The sequence below is a fragment of the Siniperca chuatsi genome, linkage group LG10 (genome assembly GCF_020085105.1).
Source record: "Siniperca chuatsi isolate FFG_IHB_CAS linkage group LG10, ASM2008510v1, whole genome shotgun sequence".
NCBI lineage: Eukaryota > Metazoa > Chordata > Actinopteri > Centrarchiformes > Sinipercidae > Siniperca > Siniperca chuatsi.
The window spans coordinates 13,151,474-13,173,468 of record NC_058051.1 but is presented as its reverse complement, the minus strand read 5'-3'; the positions used below and the strand labels follow the sequence as shown (position 1 = coordinate 13,173,468).

Genomic DNA, 21,995 nt, shown 5'->3' with positions numbered 1-21,995 from the left:
AACTGTACCTGCCATCAAATCAGTTTTTTTAGAGAACAAGATGGAAGGGGGAAAAAAAAAATCAAGCATTACGTTTGTTATTTATTCACTTTTATTTATGAAAATATTTTATGTTTAAAACGTATTTACACAGATACAACAAAAGTCAAAGTTTCTTGTCCATTAGATCTCAGTTTACATGTCTGTCGCAAATAGGCTTTTGTTATTCGACGTATTCACGCAGCAGCAAGATAAAGTTAAACACTTCATCATTTCAGGCACATTGAAGACAAAATAGACAATGGTTTCCATAGTGTACAACTCTATTATTGACACAAAATAATAATAGTGGTATTAAATACTTAATGTGTATTTTATTCACATGTAACAAGAGTACAAGTACTTTCTGATTGAGCGTCCCTGGAGGAAACCATTGAGGTTGACCAATGGGGAAAAAAAAGAAAAAAAAAAAAAAACAGCTTGTGATGCTTGAAATGGACAAAAAAGCTTCTGAAATTCTGTGGCTTTTCCTGACATTTTGGCTGTTATGGGTTTTTTTTTTTTAACTACAAGCAAAGCTGCACATTGTAAATACTGGAGTGGCTACAGCTGACAAGCAATAGGAATGATAGATCTCGGAATGGACCCCAATATTTAGACTCCCACACAGTCTCTTATTAGACATAAAGTGGGTCCACAATATTATCAATGTTATATATGATAAGTATGATTTTGTAAACTTGTAAAAATGCTGTTGTGTTCTTAGATTTTTTTGACACAGTAAAACGATAAACATACAACACCATAGGCGTTTTTTCATTGAAAACACTGCCAAGATTGAATTTAACTGGGGAAAAAATACATACCATTGATATACCGTTATATCAACTGTTATATTCCACTGCTACATTTTCCCAAAATGTAAACACAAGTAAAACTTCTTTTACTTCGTAAAGTGCTCAGTTTAAACTAGTCTCATTCAAATCTCCCCCATGAAATGTCTTTTTCACATTCAATGTGTTAGTGTGAAGTACATTGTCTTGTACCATTACATAAAAAACAAATTATAATATTCCCTATAAGCCAACACCAGGCTTTCAAGCATTCTGATTTGCTTTGGTGTGCTGACGCAAACAACTGACCAAATTTACAGGCATATGCACACGTTTGTGACAAGACAGTGCCACGTGTTTAGCTTCCAAATCAAATGTCCCATTAAATCCTATTTCCTCTTAAAAAATATTTGATCGAGGGCGCTCCGGTAGCTCACCTGGTAGAGCATGTACCATTATTAAGGCTGAGTCCTTACCGCAGCGGCCCAGTTCGAATCCGGCCCAGTTTTTCTACAGAACCCCTAAATTTGCACTCTCAGTCTGAACCTCGTAAAAAAAAATACCAAAAAAACAACAGTACTCGCAAGCCAAACAAGAAACTGCTTTGCTATACAAAAGAGATATCACCCTGAGCAGAACTGCAGTGGAAGCTCCCTTTCATTATTACTGCCTTTTAACAAGTATTATTTGCATTCTACATATTTTTTCACTCCTTTATTCAGATTTTTGTCTCCAGTGGAAGTGGCGGATGTTGGAGTACCACCCAATACGATGACTTATAGCCCTCATCCTCGCTGATAGCTCGGTTTTGCAAACACAGGCAACAACCCCGCCAAAATCTACCACCTCTCATACCTGGTCACTGTTATTAGAGCTCTCCTCTGTGCCTTTGGTTGCTGGAGGAACCAATGGGGAGGTGAGATTCAGGTAGCCCTGCTCTGACGGTTGGTGTGTGGACACAGACGCTCGAGTGCCATCCACCACCACACGCTCGCCCACCTTCGCACGGCAGATTGCGTCCAGGATGTCCAGTGGGTCACACGGACCTGACGTCAGACTGGTGACACAGACGTGGTGAAAAATGGTAGAAAATTCACATACAAGCATCCGCCTATATGTAAACCTATCATTGTGTAACATGACAACAAAATTAAGTTGGGAATTCTTTCAAGAGCTTAAAAGAGCTGTCTGATCCTTTCTTTAATCCAACAACAGAAATTAACCTAAACCACAAATTACAAATATCAATCAAATTATTTCAACAAAACAATTAGTTCTCTCAAAACTGCCTTACCTTAGTGTAGATGTATGCAGGATGCCATCACAGAGACTTTCAGAGGGGAGCACTTTCTTGGCATTCTGTTGACCATTTGAACCATTTAAGATCAAAACACATCAAAGTTTTTTTTATTATAATAAAAGAAGGGACATGTCACCCATTTTACATTAGTTCAAGCCACTTCTCTTACATTTAAAACATACAGCCTCAGCCGTGATAGAATCCATCTTGAACCATTTTAGCTACCGGGGCACCCTCAGCTTAAAAGCTTAAAAACACTTAAATTAGAAATTCTTCATCTAACATAACTAATGCTGCATGAGCCTTTTTAAAACAATAAAGAAAACCTGTGAATTTTGGGTGACACGTCCCATTAAGGCATAAAGATCTGTATGATGTTACCTCCAGACTGTAGAATGACTGGATGTTCCTCAGGGCACGCTCTAAGGAACTGACTTGATTGGAGAGCTTCAGGGTTCGATCCTGAAGTTGTCTGTTTTCCACTTCTAAGACATTGACCCTAGAACACAGATTAATGTTCACACTCACTCACAAAAACAATTTACCCCCTGTGTCTTCACTAACACATGTAGTTTAATGACCGCAGCAATGAGACACTTCAGTCAACTTAACATACATATAAGGATTTGATATCTAATCATAATACTCATTTCCACTTGGAAAAAAAGTACTGCTACTTCAAAATAAACAGAAGCAGGTATGACTGTAAAAAGTAATTCATTATTATGATTCATTAAGACACCTGTGTTGGACAGTGGAGGCGGTCCTCAGGCCTTTGCTGCCCATTTCCTCTGCCTCGCTTATCTTCCTCAACAGTTCCCTCTTCTCCTCCAAAAGTTTCTCATTTTCCTCCATCACTGTATGGATCCTCTCCTTCTCCTGAAAGCCACCATGAGAGGAAGAAATATACAAAACCACAGATACTTTAGAAAATATTTTTCTAGCACAAACATTTCTTGTGGGATATTTAGAATTAAAAGGGACTCAGACAAGATTCTGTGTCATGTGTTTGACCTTGTGTGAGAGGCTGGAGGCCAGCCCCAGGTCGTTCTCCAGTTTCTGGATAATGCGGTCCCTCTGTGCAGTCGCCTTGAGAAAGACCTGCTTAGCCTGACGCAGCTTGATCTTGTGCTGACTCTGCTTTTCGTTGTACTTCCTGGTTGGAGGAGCAGAGGAAATTAACCACAGGAAAAGCAACAACTTCTCCACGTGTCTTAATTACTGATTATGCTATCACCTTATTCAGCTGATCAGAAAATACATGCTAATTTGTTAGCCAGGGTACCAGAGTTAATTTTATAATATTGCATTCAATGTTAATATTTATATTTGTGCATGTATGTGTGTGTCTCACCTGACGTGTGTGTCCAGTTGAAGGAGAACTTGCTGCAGCTCCCCATGCACTCTGTCACATTCCTGCTGACTGGCCACCAAGTCCTCCTGCAGTCTGTGGCTTAACTTCTGGCTGTCTCTTGCCTCGAGGACACATGTACCACATACATTACATTTCGCCAGCAGTTTAATGTGAAGACTACGTACACTGTGTACTGTGTAAAAATGCCAGCCAAAAGTCAAGCAGCACTAAATGATTATACAGCTTTTGAAAAAGCACAATAGCATATAACTACAGTAAAGAAGATTCTATCACCTGTGGGAATGTACTGGGTTACAGCTATGTACTGAAATCTTCAAACCGCTCAAGATTAGAAGTAGAGATAAAGTGACAGAGCTCACAGACTGTACAAACATTGTTTTGGATATGAGCTGTCAGCATGACACCTCTGAAAAAAACAAGGTGTCACTTTATATCACACTCCTATTAAATGACGAGAACTGGTGCTTGGGAAACACAAACTTTTCAATACGAGTCAGAAAACACCTAAAGAAATTAAATAAATTCAAATTCAAATACATTTGAATCCTATGTAACAGAAATTACATCGAAAAGCTAAGTGAGAACTTGTCAATGGATTTAAAGTAAAAGTTTGAAAAGACATGTGAAATAGACATATTAGGAGTGCGAAAGGTGCCTTAGGTGTCCAAAATCCTGCAGTACCAATAACATCTGATGAACTGTTCCTTACTTCCTCTCTGGCCTTGCTAAGCTCAGCCTCCAGGATGGCCAGACGGGTGTCCAGCTGTTGGGCACGGTGGCTGAGCTCTGCATTTGTTCTGGTCATGGAGGCCTCCTTCAGCCTCAGGCAGCGCACCTGCTGCTGCAGTTCCTCCTCACGCTGCTCTAACAGCTTCCTGAGATAGAAAATTGAGGAAAAGATGGATAGAAGGATGATCAACAAAAAGAGTGGATCAGAATTGTGCTCTAAAACTTGCAATGTTGGTTATGGCACTATTACTACTACTGGGACGAAGTCAAACTGGGCAGCGTCGGCAGCACCGCAGTTTGTGTGACCTGGTGATGTGCTCCTCCTGCTGCTTGGCTCTCAGGGCTGACAAGGTGTCAGACAGATCTCTGCTGTCCCTCTCCATGCGGCTGCTCTCGCCGGCCCGGGCTTCCTCAACGCGCAGCTGGTGCTGTGCACTCTTTAGCTGCTGCTGCAGCTCCAACACCTGCCATCACAACAGAGCCACAGGTTCACTCAAGTGAGACAAACAGACAACATGAGCTCCCAACCTCCAATCCATTTCCAGAGTATCCCAGGATTTCCTGAAGGTGTCTGACAGAAATAGTCTGTAATGTTGGCAATAATCCTGACAAAGAGCTACACCAAGTGAAGCAGAATCAATTTTACAACATCTCTACAGAGGCAAGGATCATGTCCTAAGGTTTCTTCACAAGCTAAGGGGCAACTGCTTCTTCTGCTTACCCAATATTAAGATAAGGATCAACTTCATTAAAACTCAAGGCCAAATGAGGTCACAGAAAACATACCGCAAATTAAAAATGAAAGAGTATACAATGGATTTATGAAGATATATTGGATATAAATTGGCTATTTGCAATATCACATCTTGTGCTGCATAACATTTTCAAGAGATGGGAAATCATATTCTATTAAGGGCTTAGAATGCAGGTTACACTGGGGATTTCACTGACAAGCAGAACCTCAAGTGAGGGGGAACTAATGAGTAAAATCACCTGGTGTCTTTATCACAAAGCAAGTTCATCTTAGTCTGGCTCTCTTTGCGTGAACTGGCTTCACGAAACCTAAAATTGGCAACAAGGGATAACCAGTATGACAAAGCTGGTTACCAAATAGCCCAGTTAACTCTGGGTTTGCCAACCTAACTATGAGAGCGTTCATATGGAATTTATATTTACAAGCCAATAACATGCAACATCAACAGACCAAGAACACCACATTTAACATCAGAGTAGATGAAAGTGCTGATCCATTTGGGGAAATTGCACCAGCACTGACCTTCTTGTCAGCAGCAATGAGCCGCGCCCTCTCGGCCTGCAGGTCCTCCTGCAGACTGGTGGTGGTGCTGCGGTTTGTGGAGTTGCGTGCCAGTTCCAGCTCCAGTTCCCTGATTTTCTGCTGCTGACGTTCACACTCGGCCGCCTGAGTGTGGACGCTCTGCTCCACCTGGACCAGCTTGGTCTGGACCTGCTTCAGCTCTGCACATAGCTGAAGGAAGCACATGAGACAACAGAGCATGAACACAAAATCAAATGCTTAACACCAGTGTAACAACTATTCTGACAATTATAACTAGAGGTTAGAGTTTCACATTTGCTCATGATAATTAGCATTCACAGTGAGGTGACTAAGAGAGTGATTAAGATGATGATAAAGTGATAAATGTCAGAGGCATTCTGGAATTTCCAGATGTGCTATAATTAGATACCAACCTTGAGTTTTTCCTGGTCCAGCAGGGTGTTGTGTCTCTTCAGGTCCATGTTCTTCTCCTTCTCATAACGCAGCTCTCTCTCTGCTGAGGTGAACAGGCTCTGTGTCCTTTGCAGGCCCTGCTTCATTTGTTTAGCCTCCTCTGCCTTCTGGCTCAGCACTAAGTCCTGCGACTGAAGAGGGAAATGAGAGACATGGTTGGGATATGTTTATGCTGAATGGGAGTACAGATAAAAACAGGTAGCCAAGTTAAGATTTTTCCCCAGCAAAGATTTTTTGTGGCTGTTATGAATCATCAAGCCAATCCCAGGTGCTCTTGGTAGACCTGAAGCTTTTGTGTTAATCATCAGCATTTATTACGAATATAAAAGAGAGGAAGATTGCCAGAAATGATACAGGCTAAGCTATAGAAATGTTTACAAATTTGCTTTTGTATTATTGTCACATTCAGATCAGTGAGGTTACTCAATAAAATATCAAAATTGTCTATTGCCTAATGTATGAAGGCATAATGCAGCTGCTGTGATATGAAAAGTAAAGCAATGAAAAGCCAATTATGTGACAAACTGTAACTATAAAAATACTGGAGAGTGGAGTGATTATTAGATATTTTAAATTCAACTGCATAAACAGCATGGTTGTCAGGGCATGTTAAGAATGTGGTAGGATCATGCCTACCTTGATTCGTGCCTGGGCTTCATTGACCTGAGCCTGCAGGGCCAGTTGATGCTGAGAAGCCAGCTGCTGCTCCTCCCCCAGCTTGGTCTGCAGATGATTCAGCTCCTGCTTCAGACATGAAAGCTACAAACACAACACACACACACACACACACATTATATGACTAATCCTGGCAAAGAAAATTCCCTTTGTGCTTGCTTTCCTCTACGAAGAGGTCAAAGGTTAGGATCAGCTTCAGTCTTCGAGCTGGTGGTGATCCAGTGCCTTACTCAAGGACACAAAAGCTGGATAACAGCACTTTGAACCAAGGCTATAACGTTGAAGGACATTCTACTCCACCCTGTTACCCCAATTTCTGAACATCTAAATAACTCAACAGTCATACAAGATGATTTCACATATGACCCTTTTTACAAATCAAATTACCCTACCAATGGACATGCAATCCAGTTACCTGATCCAAGGACTCATTCTTGGTCCCCTCCACTGGACTAAGCCTAAATTCTATATGAGCGGTGTGCAGTTCAGGCTTCTGGCTACTAATAAGTGCTTCCTTTGTAGAGGAGAGCTGCTCTTGATGCCACTTGAGCTGCGCTTTGAGGCGCTGTATCTCGAGCTCCAGTCTCTCTCTTTCCCCCTCAGCTGTCAGCTTCTCCTGGACACTGGAGCTCAGCTTGGCTTGGAGCCCGGCAGTCTGCAGCCGCTCAGAAACCATCTCATCCCTGGAAAATATGAACATATATGCAAAACAAGTAAGCTCCGGTGTTGCAGTCCTATCTTGTGACTGGCCATGACACAAGATAGAAGTACCAGTTGCGGCAATGTTATCTCCTAACAATGATCTATTTCAACCCATGTCTCAAAAATACTGCTGCACAAGCCAATACTTTTCACACTGGGAACTCTGATCTGAGAACAACCTCAAGGCGTTGTGTGCTGTCTGGAGGCTGCTGAGTTCAGTAGTTAGCCGTTCAGTGTGCTCCTGCATCTGTTTGACCTGAATCCTGTTTTCCCTCAGGTCCTCCTGGGTTTGGTTATTGTCCTTGTAGTGTTCCAGATCGCTCTGGAGCCGGCTGTGGGCACGCTCCATCTGTGCCACCTGTCAGGCAGAGAGGCAAAGACAGAATGAGAGAAACTCATTTTAGTGGTGTAAATGTCAACATGACACATGCTGTAAATTCATGTTGACATTTTGATTTGTTGACACGAATATACACTATTTTCATATTATGTTCTTCTGTTTTCATGCACTAAACACTAATTCTTTGTCAACAATGTCAGTGGACATATGTTTTCTTATTTACATTATTCTTTACCAGTCTATTTTGCACATTATGCATTCAAGTGGTAATGTATACTGTGTATTTTCATTTCTTTATATATTCTCACTTAATTTTTATTTCTACTTAAATATTTCCTGTATTTAATAACCCCTTTACCCCTGTAGCAAGAATGTTTTCCCCAGTTTCATCATATGCAAGGTGTCAGCAATAGCAAGCAAACTTGTAAAATGAACAAACCTTTTCCTCCAGAACTGCTTTTTCCCCCTTGACTTGTGTGAGGCTCTTGATGAGCGTTTTCCCTTGTTGGCATTCTGTCTGAAGGCTGTTGACCTCAAGTCTCAGCTTCTTCAGCTCTCGCTCACCTATCTGCAAAGCCTTTGGTGTAGAGAATAAGGGGATTACATACAGTTTCTGTGTGGCTTGTAACTCTAACTTTGTAAATGTTGTACTTTTTTTTAAGAAATACAGCAGTAACTCTGCTTCAGGACTAAACCTCTTGAACTATAAATTTAATTTCACATATTTATGTATCTGTGGTGCTTTCTGTCAGACGAAGCATTGGATATGTTAGGTTTTTACCTCCTTGTCTTTTTTGAGGGCGGCCTGGGCAGCACTGAGGTCAACCTCCAGCTGTTTCCTCCAGTCCTTCTCCTCAGTCAGACGAGCCTCTAGCAGAGCCAGTCTCTCCTGGCTGCTGTCCCTTAGGTGCTTCATACATGGTGACAAGGGAACACAAAGCATTTATAGGTTACACGAGCAGGAGTCATGGGATTTGAAGTACCGGTATATGAACTCTTTTGATGCACCATCATTTAATCTCTGCAGGCTGATGGTCAAGGTTTAAGTTAATTCATATATGGCAATCTGAGAGCACAGTATAGTAAAAATTTTACTGTACAGTAAAACTTGTTTCTATATTATTCTATTTGATCCACATGAGATCTTTTGGTCAAACTTGGGATACTGTAACAGTTTCCTCTAATTTTATGCAGCACAGGTGGATGGCCATACCTGTCTCTGCCACATTTATTGTTGCTGCTTATAATACAAAAAACAACTAAAACTCACTTTATTTTACATTTTAAGCAATTCGTATTACACCTATTTGTGCTTCAGAAGGAGCTTTGAATAAATCACAGTAATCTATTTAAATTTGTGTAGTTGAGTTGTTAGTGTTCTTACTGTGTTGACACACCACTGTCAAATGACCACAAAGGAAACATTAATGATATTCAAAAGTGAGTCATTTCTTACCAACTGTAAGTAGGACTCAGTGGCTTTGACCTCTTCTCCATTCTTCAACATTTTTTCTTGGGCATCCTGCTTCTTCAGCTCTGCCTCCAGGCCTTTGATCTGCATTGACCAGTTAAGATTATTACTCAGCCATTAGAAAGACTGCTTCGAAGACAGGTCCTAGACTAAATTATACTGTCTGAGTTATTCTTGTCAAGGACTGGCATTGATGAATGTCTGCAAAACTAGCTTTCTTCAACTTCTCAGGTGAAATGTTTCTAAACCACAATAATGATCGGTAAATAATCCATCAATCTTTTATCCATTTAAAAAAATGAACATAGATTTTGAGCAAGAATTTAGTGCTGCTCATTACCCTCCTGTGGAGTCCCTCCAGTTCTCCTTCATGGCGATGCCTCTCCTCCTTGCTGGCATTCTGGGCCTCCCCCAGCAGTGCCTCCAGCTCCTCGTTCCTCTCCTCAAGCTCTTCATGTTCTTTGCGTAGCCTCTGGAGTTGCCGTTGCAGCTCCCTCACCTGTACCAGCCCGTCTTCCATCGCCTCACGACACCTGACCAAGAGTAACGATGATTAAAGTCAGAAAGAGCAGGTGAGATAGTCTTAAATAAAGTCAACATTAACTTATCACACTATTCACCAGGATGCAGTTGTTTAGGAATTAATGTATGTACCGTTTGTGAATGTAATCCTTTTCTTGGGCTGACAAGTCAGCTGACAGATTGTTTTGTGGTTCACTGCTAATGCTCTTGTCCTTTCGATCTTCTTTGGCTTCAACATCTTGGTCTGCATCATTTATTGCCAACTGGACAAACACAACACCAAACAATGCCAAGCTGCTGAACAACAACTGGATTTATTTTAATTAAAAAATTCTGTAAAATACTTACCCGGTCCAGGAGATTTTTCTTCTCAGACTCTAAAGTGCGGACTCTCTCCCTAAGAGCTCTGTTCTCAGCATCTAGTCTGTCATTTTGCTCTTTAGCTCGCTGCAGCTTCATCATATCTGTGAAGACACAAAACCATTACCATGAATATCTTAAAAATGTATATTAAACATTACATTTTATTTTTGTTTTGTTAACCTTATTACAATGTTACAATATTTTACACACATATTGTATGTAGTAATCATGATAATAATACCTACAGCTCACCATGACAATTAAGGGAAGGTGTCCAAAACGGTAGATTTGTTGAAAAATGAATTGCTTAGTTAGTCCTTAAAACAAACCGCATGAAGTATTTTAACTAACTTATGGGACTTTCTGTTAGGACTAGTGTTACATTAGTGAGTTATGTGATATTGTTTTCTAGCCGAATGTCTTGCCAAACCATGGATGCATGTGGCAAAAAAAAAGTCAAAGATTCAGCCAAAACACCAACATAATCAAACATTTTGCTCCAGCCTGATGTGAATATAAGGAGAAAAATTGAATGCCCTATTTTCAAAGTGCGGGAACCACTGAAGAAAGTAATAGTAAGTAAATCGACTTCTTAGTCAGGTAGTGTCTCTAACAGTAACTTCTGTCTAAATCAATTCAATTTAAAAGAATAAAAAAATCATTCATCATCTGATTTCCAAACATTATTTCAGTTGCTAAGTTTGAAATTAATCTAAATATGAAAAATGGTTGTTGAAGCATTTTATATTTTCCTCAATAATGACAATCACAACACATATTGAATACAAAAAAATTCCATTACGCAAAAACGGAATCAGTAACATCCAACCATACTGGCAAATCCCAAAATTCACCCACCCATTTTAACAACTCTCGGGCTAACAAAATTTTAGAACAGTAAAATAAAATCTCCAAACAATGTGGCTGGTGTTAACGTCACACACTGAATGGCAGTTTTTAAGTTCACACCCAAGTCTGTCTCACCACAGTGTTTCAGTTTGTCCACTTCCTTCCTCAGGTTCTCTACATCTTGGACCATTCCCTGTAGCTCAGATCCTGAGATTATAAGCATATTTTTAATTCTATGAAGCTGAATATATACTTCCTGCTCATTCATGCCTTTTAAACATTTCTTTTCATATGCTTTTAATGACTTCCAGCAGTTTGCTATTATAACATACCTGACCTAACGTAGAAAAGGTTTCAGTCGTAGTCATCTGGACACTGTTTTCAGAATCAAGACGTTTCGGCTCCCATCCGGAAGTCATTCTCAATTGTGAAAAAATTGGACGGGAACTGGAAATTTAAGCTACTCTGAGTTACATAAGCCCTGCCCTCGGGAGGGAATCTGCCTGAGTATCTGTTAATAGCTAGTTTCACCTGAAACTGACCTAATAGTTTCAAGATGGCCCAGTAATCACCTAACAACAAGTAATATTGACATTTCAGTAGGGGAAGACATTCAAGCTACTGTATGTGGACATGAAAACATTTTAAAGGTCGGAGGCAAACAACTGGGTAGACCAGGGGCTGGGGCTGCATCTGTAAATCTGGGCATGTTTCTTACAACAACTTAATTCAGCAACAATGTGCAAAAACAATATACACAATTATAAGTGTATATAATCTTTAGAAACATCACATCAAAGTCTAACATAGACCCACAATTATTTGAGGGTTACATACTGGTAGTCTTTGCAACATACCACTTCGGTCTGCATTGTTGTTTTTGGCAGCATCCAGCTCATTGGTGAGTCTTCGGATATCCTGGTGAGCCATTGCCAGCCTCCTAGACGCCTCCTCCAGGTCCCGCTCCAGCCGCTGGCGCTCATTTTGCTCCTGGGAAATCTCCTCACTGTGAGCCTGATGTAAAAGAATGAAGTGTGAATGGTTAAAGTGGGAGGATTGCAGCCGGGAAGATGATGATGGTAGTTAAACTGGAGATGCAAGTGGCCCAACATGCTGTTTTAAGAGACATGCATTCTGAGGTTCAGATTTATCATCACTACAGGCCTGGAAAGGAGCAAGGGCAATTAGTTATAATCTTATATATCAGCATTCACCTGCATAGAGAGACCAGTGGAACAAAAAGTACACATGCTGTTATCTGGGACATGCCATTACTGATCCACCCATTTCGAGCACTAATCAGTTGTTAGAAAATTACATTCACAGATATGTTACTGAGACAAGCAATGTTGTCTGCATCATAGTGGTCATGCAGTCTGGATATCAAGGCACATCGTCAGCATGGAATGTATTGCAAAAAGTAGTACCACTCTGAAATAAGCCAGCGATGCCCTTTATCACGACAACAGCGTTAGTTACTTAGTTAGTATACAGTAAGCTGTGAGGTGGAAACCTACAGGGGTAATATTGTGTTTGCTCTGACCAGACCTGCGCAGCCCAAACAGTTTCTTCCATGGACTCTGGGATGAACACTGCTGAGAGGAAAGACCCATGTGTGCAGAATCACAAGAGACACTAGATAATTATCACGTGGTGTCCCTGTACTTTAACTGGAAAAATTAGGTTGTTCTTTTCTCCACAAACTTAATTCAACCTGAAGTTATACAGACCTGTAACTCAGCCAAAGCACAATGACAGTCACCTCACCTTTGTCAAGTTATCTATGGTTTTCTGCATATCCTCCCTCTGCTGCCTCAGCTCCTCCTCCATTGTGTGGCAACTATGCTCCTGTCACAGAGAGACAGAGACTCACTTAACCACATTTATATGGTCTCTGCATTTGCCTTGGATAGTTAACCATTACATTCAACTACAACTATGAAGCCTGTGGACTGGTTAATTTGAAAATTCAATATGGTTGAAGACCGTGCATTCATTGTTCAAGATGGTAGAGGCTTTACATTTACAGTTCAAATGGTGAAAATGAACTACACCACGGTACATACTATATTAGCAGTTAAAACATTTCAAATGGACTGTGTGGTCCCTTTCCTGTGAAGAACTGACATTCTGAGGAAACGGAACAGTCCTCTAATATATGTAGGTCAGTCCTTTACCTGGTGGTGGACTTCCCTCAAGTTGCCAGTGAGGCTCTGACTTTCCACTCTCCTCTCAGCAGCCTCCAACCTTTCCAGTAGTGTGGCCCTCTCCACCAGCAAGTAAGCCACCTGTTCACTGGGGCTGCTCAAGCCCATCTCCCCAAGGTCCTCCTGAGCCAGCATCTCCGCCAGCTCCTTGCTCTGACTCTCTGGAAGAAAGGGGAGTTTTCACAAGTTAGTAGTTTGTCCTGCAGGACTGTGAAATAACATTTAACACAAGATAGAATAACACAAAATAGTGCACAAGTATTGCTGTATGGCAGCAGATTTAGCATAAACACATGAGTAAATATCTAACTCAGGAAACATATGCTTTGAGATAGTCACAGACTGATTTAAGACCATTCATGGCAAATAAAAATGGTAAGCTAAGGTGTTTTTGAAATATCCTGATTAGGAGCTCTGGTGAGTCAGGCTAGACTACAACCCAAAGGAATGGATGTCAATATTGCACTGCATTTGCACTGAATTCACCTTGTTGTTGTCTAATCTGGTGAAGCTCTTGTCGCAAGTGTTCATTGTCTCTCTCATAGTCTGCAGTCAGACACTCACGATCTTCCAGCAGCCCACGAATATGTGCAACATAGCTCTCCACCTGACAGAAAAAAATCCAAAAGTAATTCAGCTGTGACTGACATTCCATTTTGAGCAATTGGCACTGTCCTGTAACCATTTCAGAAATGTATGTGAGTATTATTTAATGTGAGTATTAGTCATCGGCTAAAGCACTTTAATTTGTCTATGGTACCAATGAAAAGGAGAAGCACACTATGTTAGACTGGAAGCTTTGGAGCCTTCCATCATACACAATCAGGTCAAGAGGTCTATGACATTGTTGCAACAGTTGGTGAACTAAAACTCCAAGAATCCAGGCTGTATTTCATTAGTAGTTCCACTTCCATTAAGCCCTTGGTATTACATAACAGCATATGTACCATGGAAGCCACTTGGAGAGCAGAGGGAGAGTGGGCGGGGAAGGAGCGGGAGGTTGGAAATGGAATGCACCTGCCCATGTACATTTTCAGTCAAAACTATCATGGATCGACCCCCAGTTGTAGGCTTAGCGCTATACTGCTTTTTACAAATCATCAGAAATACCTGCCGACTCATTTCAATGAGGCAAAGGCATCTTCTGCTTTAATTGCAATATGTAGGCACTTTGTAATTAGCTGCATTAGTGTCTGATTTATACATTTCTGTTTATCTGTATCATGATTATCATAACTACTATTGCTATGGGTTTATGATATCTTGCAAAACAGCAATTTTTCCATGCGTTTACAGATAATGTAAACGCATAACTGGTGCACACAGCACAAGCACAAGTTAAAGCATTTGGTTTATTATGAACTGCCACCAAGCAGTTTAATATTATCATTAAGCAGTAATATCACACTGATACTCTTGCAGTTTTATGTACATTACCACCTAACCATGGATGTATTTTCTTGCAGCAAATGCATAACTGCAATGCATTGTGGGTGATATACACCTCTAAATGACCATGGTTGTTGACTCGCTCCCTCAGCCCTCCGAGGGTCGATCTCACCAAGTTCACTTCAGTTTTTCAGACAAATGGAAAGACACTTATCATAAGTGTCTTTCCATTTTTGGCGGCAGGGATTCCCTCGAAGGCAAGTGCCGAGGGGAAGTTAACGAGGGCATATTAAATGACTAATGCAGCCTCCAGTGTTCACCTCCTTCATCTCATTGGCCTGCTGGGTACGTAAGGTCCGCAGCTCCTGGTTGGCTGACTGAAGCTTTGCCTCACTGTCGAGCAGCTGCTGCCACAGGTGGTGCTGCCGCACCTCAACACTGGCCCCCGGAGGCAAGCCATCCTCCTGAAGCCGCATAGAAATCTGGTCCAGGTCTGTCCGCACCTGAGAACCCAGAGAAGGAGCTGAATGTTTTGTGACCAGATATCATATTCATCAGTAAAGTGTTAAACTGTTATGTTAATTATGCAGCTCTGCATCTCAGTGTTGTACTGTGGCTATGGTGTCCATGAATGAGTATCCTTGGGCATACTACTTGTCATAAAGCATTGCTTGTAATAACATAGCATATATTCAACTCAAGCGTCATTTAACTAAAAGCTGATACATTTCCAAAGCTATATATATATGCCAACATTTCCTTAACTTAGCAGTATACAACAGCGTAAGGCATACATTATGCTGTTGTATACTGCTAGAGGCTGTTTGTAGAGGCACACTATGACACCTGCAAATTATTTTTAATTGTGAATTGCTTAATTTTGCCAAACAATGATCCAACAAACTATCCTGTAAACTACAGCATTAACAAAAGTGTTCAAGATCAAGGTTGTCAGTCTCGCTGAACGGATCCATTTCCATGACACATAGGAGAGGGACACAACATCAGAGTGGCATGCCAGCACTAAACACCTGTTACTTAATTCAATACTGTACTTTGTAGGGCTTGTAACATGAGAAGGCCCCCCATGCAGCATTTAAACTACTCCAGGAGCGGTCACTGCTCCAACAACATGCAACATATTGTCACAAGCTAGGTGTCAGGTCTCATGTGCCTGTTGTACTTAAACACCACAACAACTGGTCTTTGCTCTTGCTATTGTGGAACAAATAAAAGTTCAGACATTAACTACAACCACCATCCTAATACTGGTGAATGTTGGCTATGGGTGCAAGATTTTTTCACTCCAACAGCCACTTTCGCATGTAAATCATTCATTTTTACGGTAACGTTCACTTGTTACCTTGATGACAAAGTACGAATTCCCAGCAGACAATGCCAGTGGACAAAAACGTTACATCAAATTTTTCTGGTGTTGAACACTGGAACAAAGCATCTCAACAGTGACTGGCATTAAGTTATCTGTAAGCAAATTAACATCTATGAATGTTACCTCTTCATGAGCCATGGTCATATATTAAGTTTGATGAAGCAGCATCTGTGAATGATTAACCTTTTCCTCAATGGTGAAAGTACCGATCCCAAACTACAATTTAGCCTACATGGTATCCTATAGAAGACAACTCAATTTGCAGCGATGTGGCAAAAAACAGCAGATCCTCAAACTTCATCACTCCCAATGTTGTTGCAATTCATCCATGACAACGTCTCTTGTCCTTGAGTTCCCCTGTAAAAGATGAGATACTTTAGAACAATGCTGTCAAGTCATGTTAGGACCTGCAGTCACAAGCTTAGAGATGTAAGCTACCTCAGTTTAGACAGACAGAGGCACGCTCCAGTTTATCAGCTGAGTTACATTGCATCACCTGAGGCTATGCAAAGCTTCAAGCTCATTGGTTATGTTTGATCTGCAGCTATGTTTGATCTGCTGCTATGTTATCATGAGGGATTTAACATGGACAGCAATAAAAGTAACATATCCATCATCGAAACAGGCATTTTCCTGTCCTGCATTTGGGAACGTTGGATTTAACTAGCAACAAAATCCATAGCCGTTACTAATTCCCTGCAATGTGGATTGTGCTGCTACTGTTATTCCCAATAAGTAATGACTTTCACATCATGTGGGGTTAAAAATCTTTGTTTTCCAGCTAACCATTCTTCCCAAAATGTCTGACAAGGAGGAGCAAAAGAGGGTTTTTGTAGGACAACAGCCACATGCATTCCTTTTTGGCCACGCAAGCTCACTAGTCAGAAAGATGTGGTTAGCTAAGTTAATAATCACAGATAGCAGACAGCGGATCACGCTGTGCTATAATAAGCCAGTTTAGTATCTAACCGACACTGACAAATGTGGCTACACGTAGTGCTAGCTAGTTAGCAAAGTTTGCTCCAAACTTATCGTTGTATACTTCATATTCAGCTAACGCTAGCTCGCTAACGGTAGCCATAGCTTTCTCCAGTGGCTGCTTGGCAGCAACTGGTGAACGCCGTAATGTTTTCGTTGTGATAACTGGAGACTCCTACTTAAACGCTAACTTCTTTGCAGTGGTGAAGCTAAGCATGCAGTGTGCAGTTAAAAGTTTTACTCACCTTTCAAAGGGTAAAGACGACAAGAAAGCCAATACCTGAGGACAGGCGTGGCGGAGTGAATTGGCTTCTACTAGCACCTAGGCAACGGACCATACCATTCAAAGGATGCAGGGGACAATCGATCAGGAAAGTTGCAACCAACCAACTGGTGGTGTTCGTTTTAGTTTAGAAAAAATATACCAAGGAATATTGTTGTTGCAAATGACTGATTTAGAATTGGGCACAAGTAAAAAAACCTAACGAGTTCACCTAAACGAGATAGGGTTGCCCCGGGGCTTAGTCTGAGCTAAAGTTTTTTGCAGTTAAACGATCTTCAAAATTGGTTTCATCCTTGACAAGCAGCTAACCTATTTTTGTATGTATACATGCAATCTCTATCAATATCATGATTTATTCACTGTTCTCACTGGTAGTTTAATGACATTGCCTTTGATCAAGCTTTTCTCATTAATCCATGGATGTAAACACCAGGGGGCGACAAAGATTACATTAGTCTTTTCCTCCTTAGAGCTGAAATACCAGAATTAATGTTAGAATTTTATCATGATTTTAGAATTTAGCTCAATCACCCTATACTATTTAGAAATTATTTATTTCTAAAGGATGGAGAGGTATAGACATTAATATAAACTTGTTTCAATAACAGAACTACTTTCTCACTTTTCTTTATTTTAGCCTATATGTAAATGTATAATTAGTGTTTTGAAACTTCATAGTTTGTTGTCTTGCTGTTACCTCCACTAATCCTACAACATGAGCTAAGGCATGTTTGCATGGTGTGTCCCGCCCAGATGTTTTCTGAGTGACCAGCGCACTCTGAATAATCATAATGTTCTGGTGTAGAAATGAGAACTATGTTGCAGCAGTGTGTTTATTTTCCCTATATCTAATCTAATAAGACTCGGATCATGAATGGATGAGGTATGGTAGAATCCTCGTCATGCCGAAGAGCATTGCAAGTGGACTGTTTACAGAGGAGGTCTTTTCATGTGGTTTTATGTGCCTCCACAGCCCATGGGTGGGTCTCATTTGAGTCTTTTTTGGATGGTGATGTTGTACTGAGGGACTACGAGGCAAAGCAAAAGGGAGCTCTGTTCTGCTCAGAGGAAATGGGCGTTCTCCTTGGAAAGTTTGGATGGAGTAACTGAAAAAAATAAAGGGGGTGTGGCAAGACTAGAAAGGAGAGGACCACCAAGAGGGGCACAATGTTGTAGAGTGGTGAAACTGCTCCTGAGATCTGATTCAGAGGAACAGGCAATAGCCGAGGTGAGTAGATATTTCCTTGACTTTCAGTGAATATCTTGCTCGATCATAGTTCCACTTAATGTCATTGCGGTGATTCTTGCATCACATCTCCTAGTAACACAAGCTCTAAAAGTAAAGGGTAGCAAAAATCATGCGATTGAAAGATGCGTGTTTTTATTATCACACATTTTGTGTGCCATAGCAGAATAACTTCTTTTAACAATCCTTCAACAGAAAAAAGATAATGTTTGTTACATATCATGTCTTTGTAATATGTGTATTTTATTTGATTCCTTACACCAAAATGAACAGAATTTGTACCATTCATTCACTTTCATGTGATGGATGAAATCTAGTCTAATGACATAATTTGACAGTAATTGTTACTCCAACGCCCACCCAAATGGACCTCTCCTATAGATAAAGATCTACAGACAATTTCCCTCAAAGTTTTTTTTTTTTGCTTGTGCATTACTACTGTAGGTACAATGTCGAATAGCTTTGTAAAATCACAGGCTTTAGCAAGTAGAGCAGCTTTAATGAAATCTAAATGACAAATACAGACTGTTTACTCTACACAATGAAAAAAAAACAACCATTCAGAAGGGTAGAGAGGTTAATTGGGTAAATATTTTGGATCCATTTAGATTTCAATAGGCCCGCCCAGGTTCTCTGCAGGTTTGCTGTATGGCAACACACAGGCCAGTCAAAGAGCAGTTTTAGAAATAACTCATTGCACTCTGTTTTGAAGCGTGGTCTTGCGCAACACAGAGTATACTCTGTTTAGCTACTCATATTTTCCATGTTATGTTTCAAGGCAAAACAGGAAAGTTCCCTAACACACTAATTTTCACTGTGGAACTGACAAATGTGTTAAATTGGGCACACACTATTTCCCTGCTAGCTGTAAAGTTGGATGCAGTTGCCAGTCAGGAAGACTAAATTGAAACTGTTTTATTTGTTTTTGGCAGGGAATTGAAAATGGCATACCTGCTAATGTTTGTGACCCTGCTGCATCTCATCACACTGGCAATGCTGTTCATTGCAACCATGGAGAAGGTAGTAGTCATATATAGGACATGGTGTTTGTTTGCTTTAACTGTATTATTTCATAACTGCAACATATTCAACTGTGTGTATCATGTCTAATCTCTCTTTAAAGTCTTGGTGGGTGTGGGATGGCATGGAGAACTCAGACCTATGGTACAACTGTAGGTTTGACAACGTCACAGGAACCTGGTTGTGTGCATCCTCCAAAGAAACTGGTAAGCAACAATTTCATGTTGTATATCTCCATAAAATGGGCTTTACATGAAAAATTCTATCCCAAAGGTAAAATCTGAGAACTAAGACTGTTTTCTTTTTCCAGAGTGGCTTCAGGCAGTGCAGGTCCTGATGGTTCTCTCAGTGGTCTTCTCTTCTGTCTCCTTCTTGGTGTTCCTGGGTCAACTGTTCACCATGTCTAAGGGTGGACTCTTCTACTTCACTGGGCTGTGTCAAGTCTTTGCAGGTAACAGTGGAGTGAAACAATGTGCCAGCGACATGTCTCTGTATGATGAGACCATTTGAAAAGGCTGATGCTTGCTCTTACAAATTGGGAGGGCAAGCAAATATCTAAAGTTCATGGTTGGCAAATAAGCTAAATGCTATATTTTGGGTACAGCAGAAGAATTGTACTTGTCGAGTACAAGAGCTTGTTGGTGGGCTAGAACCTGATACAGGTAAGTTAAAGTACCATTTCCTGCAGGACCATTTTTGTACCCCTACCATTTGTACCTTAAAAAATATAAACAATGGTATGATCATTGAGTACAGTGGCTGTACCATTAGTTTACTCTTAGTTATGGCTGCATTGGAACAAATTAGTATAATATGGTGGATCAGGTATATCAGAATGAGAATCAGAATCAGAAATACTTTATTGATCCCCGAGGGGAAACTCTTTCATTACAGCTGCTCACTATATCTATCTGAGGCAAACCCACCACCACAGATTTTGTGTTCCTTACCGATATTAACTTTTGTGTGACAAAGTCTCAATAGGTATATGAAATGAAGCAGGTTACAAACAGTACAAACTTTTCCACACATCCCCTAAAGTCCTAAAATAAACATTATATTTCCTTGTTTTGTTTTGTTTTTGTTTTTTTAGGGCTGACCGCCTTTTCTGCAGCTCTCATCTACACATTACACAATAAGGAAATCCTTCAGGACTCCAGGGAACGGACTTCAGGACACTTTGGCTACTGCTTCATCCTGGCCTGGGTGTGTGTCCCTTTGCTGCTGTTTAGTGGGGTCATATACATCCACTTGCGTAAGAAAGAGTGACCAGAAAGAGGAAATCAATGTCAGCAACAGTATTGGAACAAAATTAATTAAATTGACTTGATTCTTGGTAAACAGAAATGCTAATTTTGCAGCAGTCAGAGTCACAATTGCCTATGTTATGATTTTTGCTCAGGCTTCAGTTGATGTGATTATGTTTTTGAATTGCAGATACATGTATGGGACAATTATCAGGAAATAATGGGTTATCTCTTTAGCAAACATTGTGTCCTCAATATCAATCCAATATATAATGCTCACCTTCTGTTTTAATATAGGTTTTTGTTGTCCACTGTTGTCCTGTGTTGACCCAGGAAGGCAAATACCAAAGCAGCATTATGCATTTTCTATTAGTGCTGTAGGGCTTATGATGCATTTGAATTGCTTTGAATTTTCCCTAGAGCAAACTGGAAATATATATATTTTTGTACCTAAAGCTGATATGTAAAATATATTCTGTAGCTGCTTTTACTAAATATCACACGAAGAAACAGAATGTGTACAAGTTAATTTTCGTTTTTGATGATAATAAATTGCACATTTCATACCAAATATGTTTGTAAAGATATCATCATCATCATCATCATCATCATTATCATTATCATTATCATTATTATTATTATCATTATTGTTGTTATTAGTCAAGTTATGTCAATTCAATTTTATTTGTATAGCACATTTCATACACAGGTAAAAGCAATGTGCTTTACAGTAAAACATGAAAAACATTAAACAAATGAGAGAAAACACATAAATACACACACACACACACATAGGCCTTCATAAAATAAAAATTAATTTTATGACCCCTGTCCTATTCTTACTACCAGTATTCACACATGGATTACAGCAGGCTCAGGCGCGTGCACGCACACACACACACACACACACACACACACACACACACACACACACACTAACTACGGAAAGCCTGAGAGAAAAACAATGTTTTTAAAAGAAGATACAGTTGCAGCAGATCTCAGGCCATCAGGCAGTTTGTTCCAGAGAACAGCACCATAGTAACTAAATGTACCCCGACCTGATTTAATTTTAATTATAGGTACATTTAGGAGACACATGCTTGATGATCTAAGGGATCTGATTGGGCTATAGCCAGTGAGCAGGTCGGAAATATATTTAGGAGCCGTACCATTTAGGGTCTTGTAAACAAGCAGCAGCCTAATGTACCTGCAGCCAGTGAAGTGTTTTCAGTACAGGTGTATTAGACAATATTTGATCATATTTAAAATATAGAATGTATCCTAAATGATCATAGTGTTTATTGTGTGTGTGTGTGTGTGTGTGTGTGTGTGTGTAGGCTGGCTATG

The 21,995-nt window shown here is 40.3% G+C and overlaps 2 protein-coding genes across 6 annotated transcripts; one reads left to right on the top strand and one right to left on the bottom strand.

The window, feature by feature from the left end:
- Positions 1 to 73: 73 nt before the first annotated feature.
- Positions 74 to 17,232, bottom strand: ccdc30 (coiled-coil domain containing 30). 5 transcript variants are annotated; one of them, XM_044212928.1, is made up of 28 exons: positions 17,098 to 17,232; positions 15,998 to 16,231; positions 14,805 to 14,987; positions 13,582 to 13,702; positions 13,066 to 13,256; positions 12,656 to 12,736; positions 12,406 to 12,483; positions 11,746 to 11,902; positions 11,024 to 11,095; positions 10,025 to 10,140; positions 9,809 to 9,939; positions 9,495 to 9,687; positions 9,140 to 9,238; positions 8,465 to 8,593; positions 8,123 to 8,260; positions 7,523 to 7,701; positions 7,057 to 7,324; positions 6,603 to 6,725; positions 5,927 to 6,097; positions 5,493 to 5,702; positions 4,523 to 4,680; positions 4,197 to 4,362; positions 3,467 to 3,588; positions 3,127 to 3,268; positions 2,855 to 2,991; positions 2,494 to 2,611; positions 2,107 to 2,171; positions 74 to 1,869 (listed from the first exon to the last, which is right to left on the bottom strand). In XM_044212928.1, the coding sequence occupies exons 2-28, from the start codon at positions 16,016 to 16,018 to the stop codon at positions 1,662 to 1,664; spliced, it is 3,777 nt and encodes a 1,258-aa protein (XP_044068863.1). In that variant the 5' UTR covers positions 16,019 to 16,231; positions 17,098 to 17,232; the 3' UTR covers positions 74 to 1,661. The 5 variants fall into 5 exon arrangements, with proteins under 5 accessions (XP_044068863.1, XP_044068864.1, XP_044068866.1 ...); XM_044212929.1 differs by having other exon boundaries at positions 12,406 to 12,480; XM_044212931.1 differs by lacking the exon at positions 11,024 to 11,095.
- A 756-nt stretch (positions 17,233 to 17,988) lies between these two features.
- LOC122883790 (epithelial membrane protein 3-like) lies at positions 17,989 to 21,219 on the top strand. Its single transcript, XM_044212943.1, has 5 exons — positions 17,989 to 18,363; positions 19,314 to 19,401; positions 19,505 to 19,607; positions 19,712 to 19,852; positions 20,495 to 21,219. The coding sequence occupies exons 2-5, from the start codon at positions 19,324 to 19,326 to the stop codon at positions 20,668 to 20,670; spliced, it is 498 nt and encodes a 165-aa protein (XP_044068878.1). The 5' UTR covers positions 17,989 to 18,363; positions 19,314 to 19,323; the 3' UTR covers positions 20,671 to 21,219.
- The last annotated feature ends 776 nt before the right edge of the window (positions 21,220 to 21,995 follow it).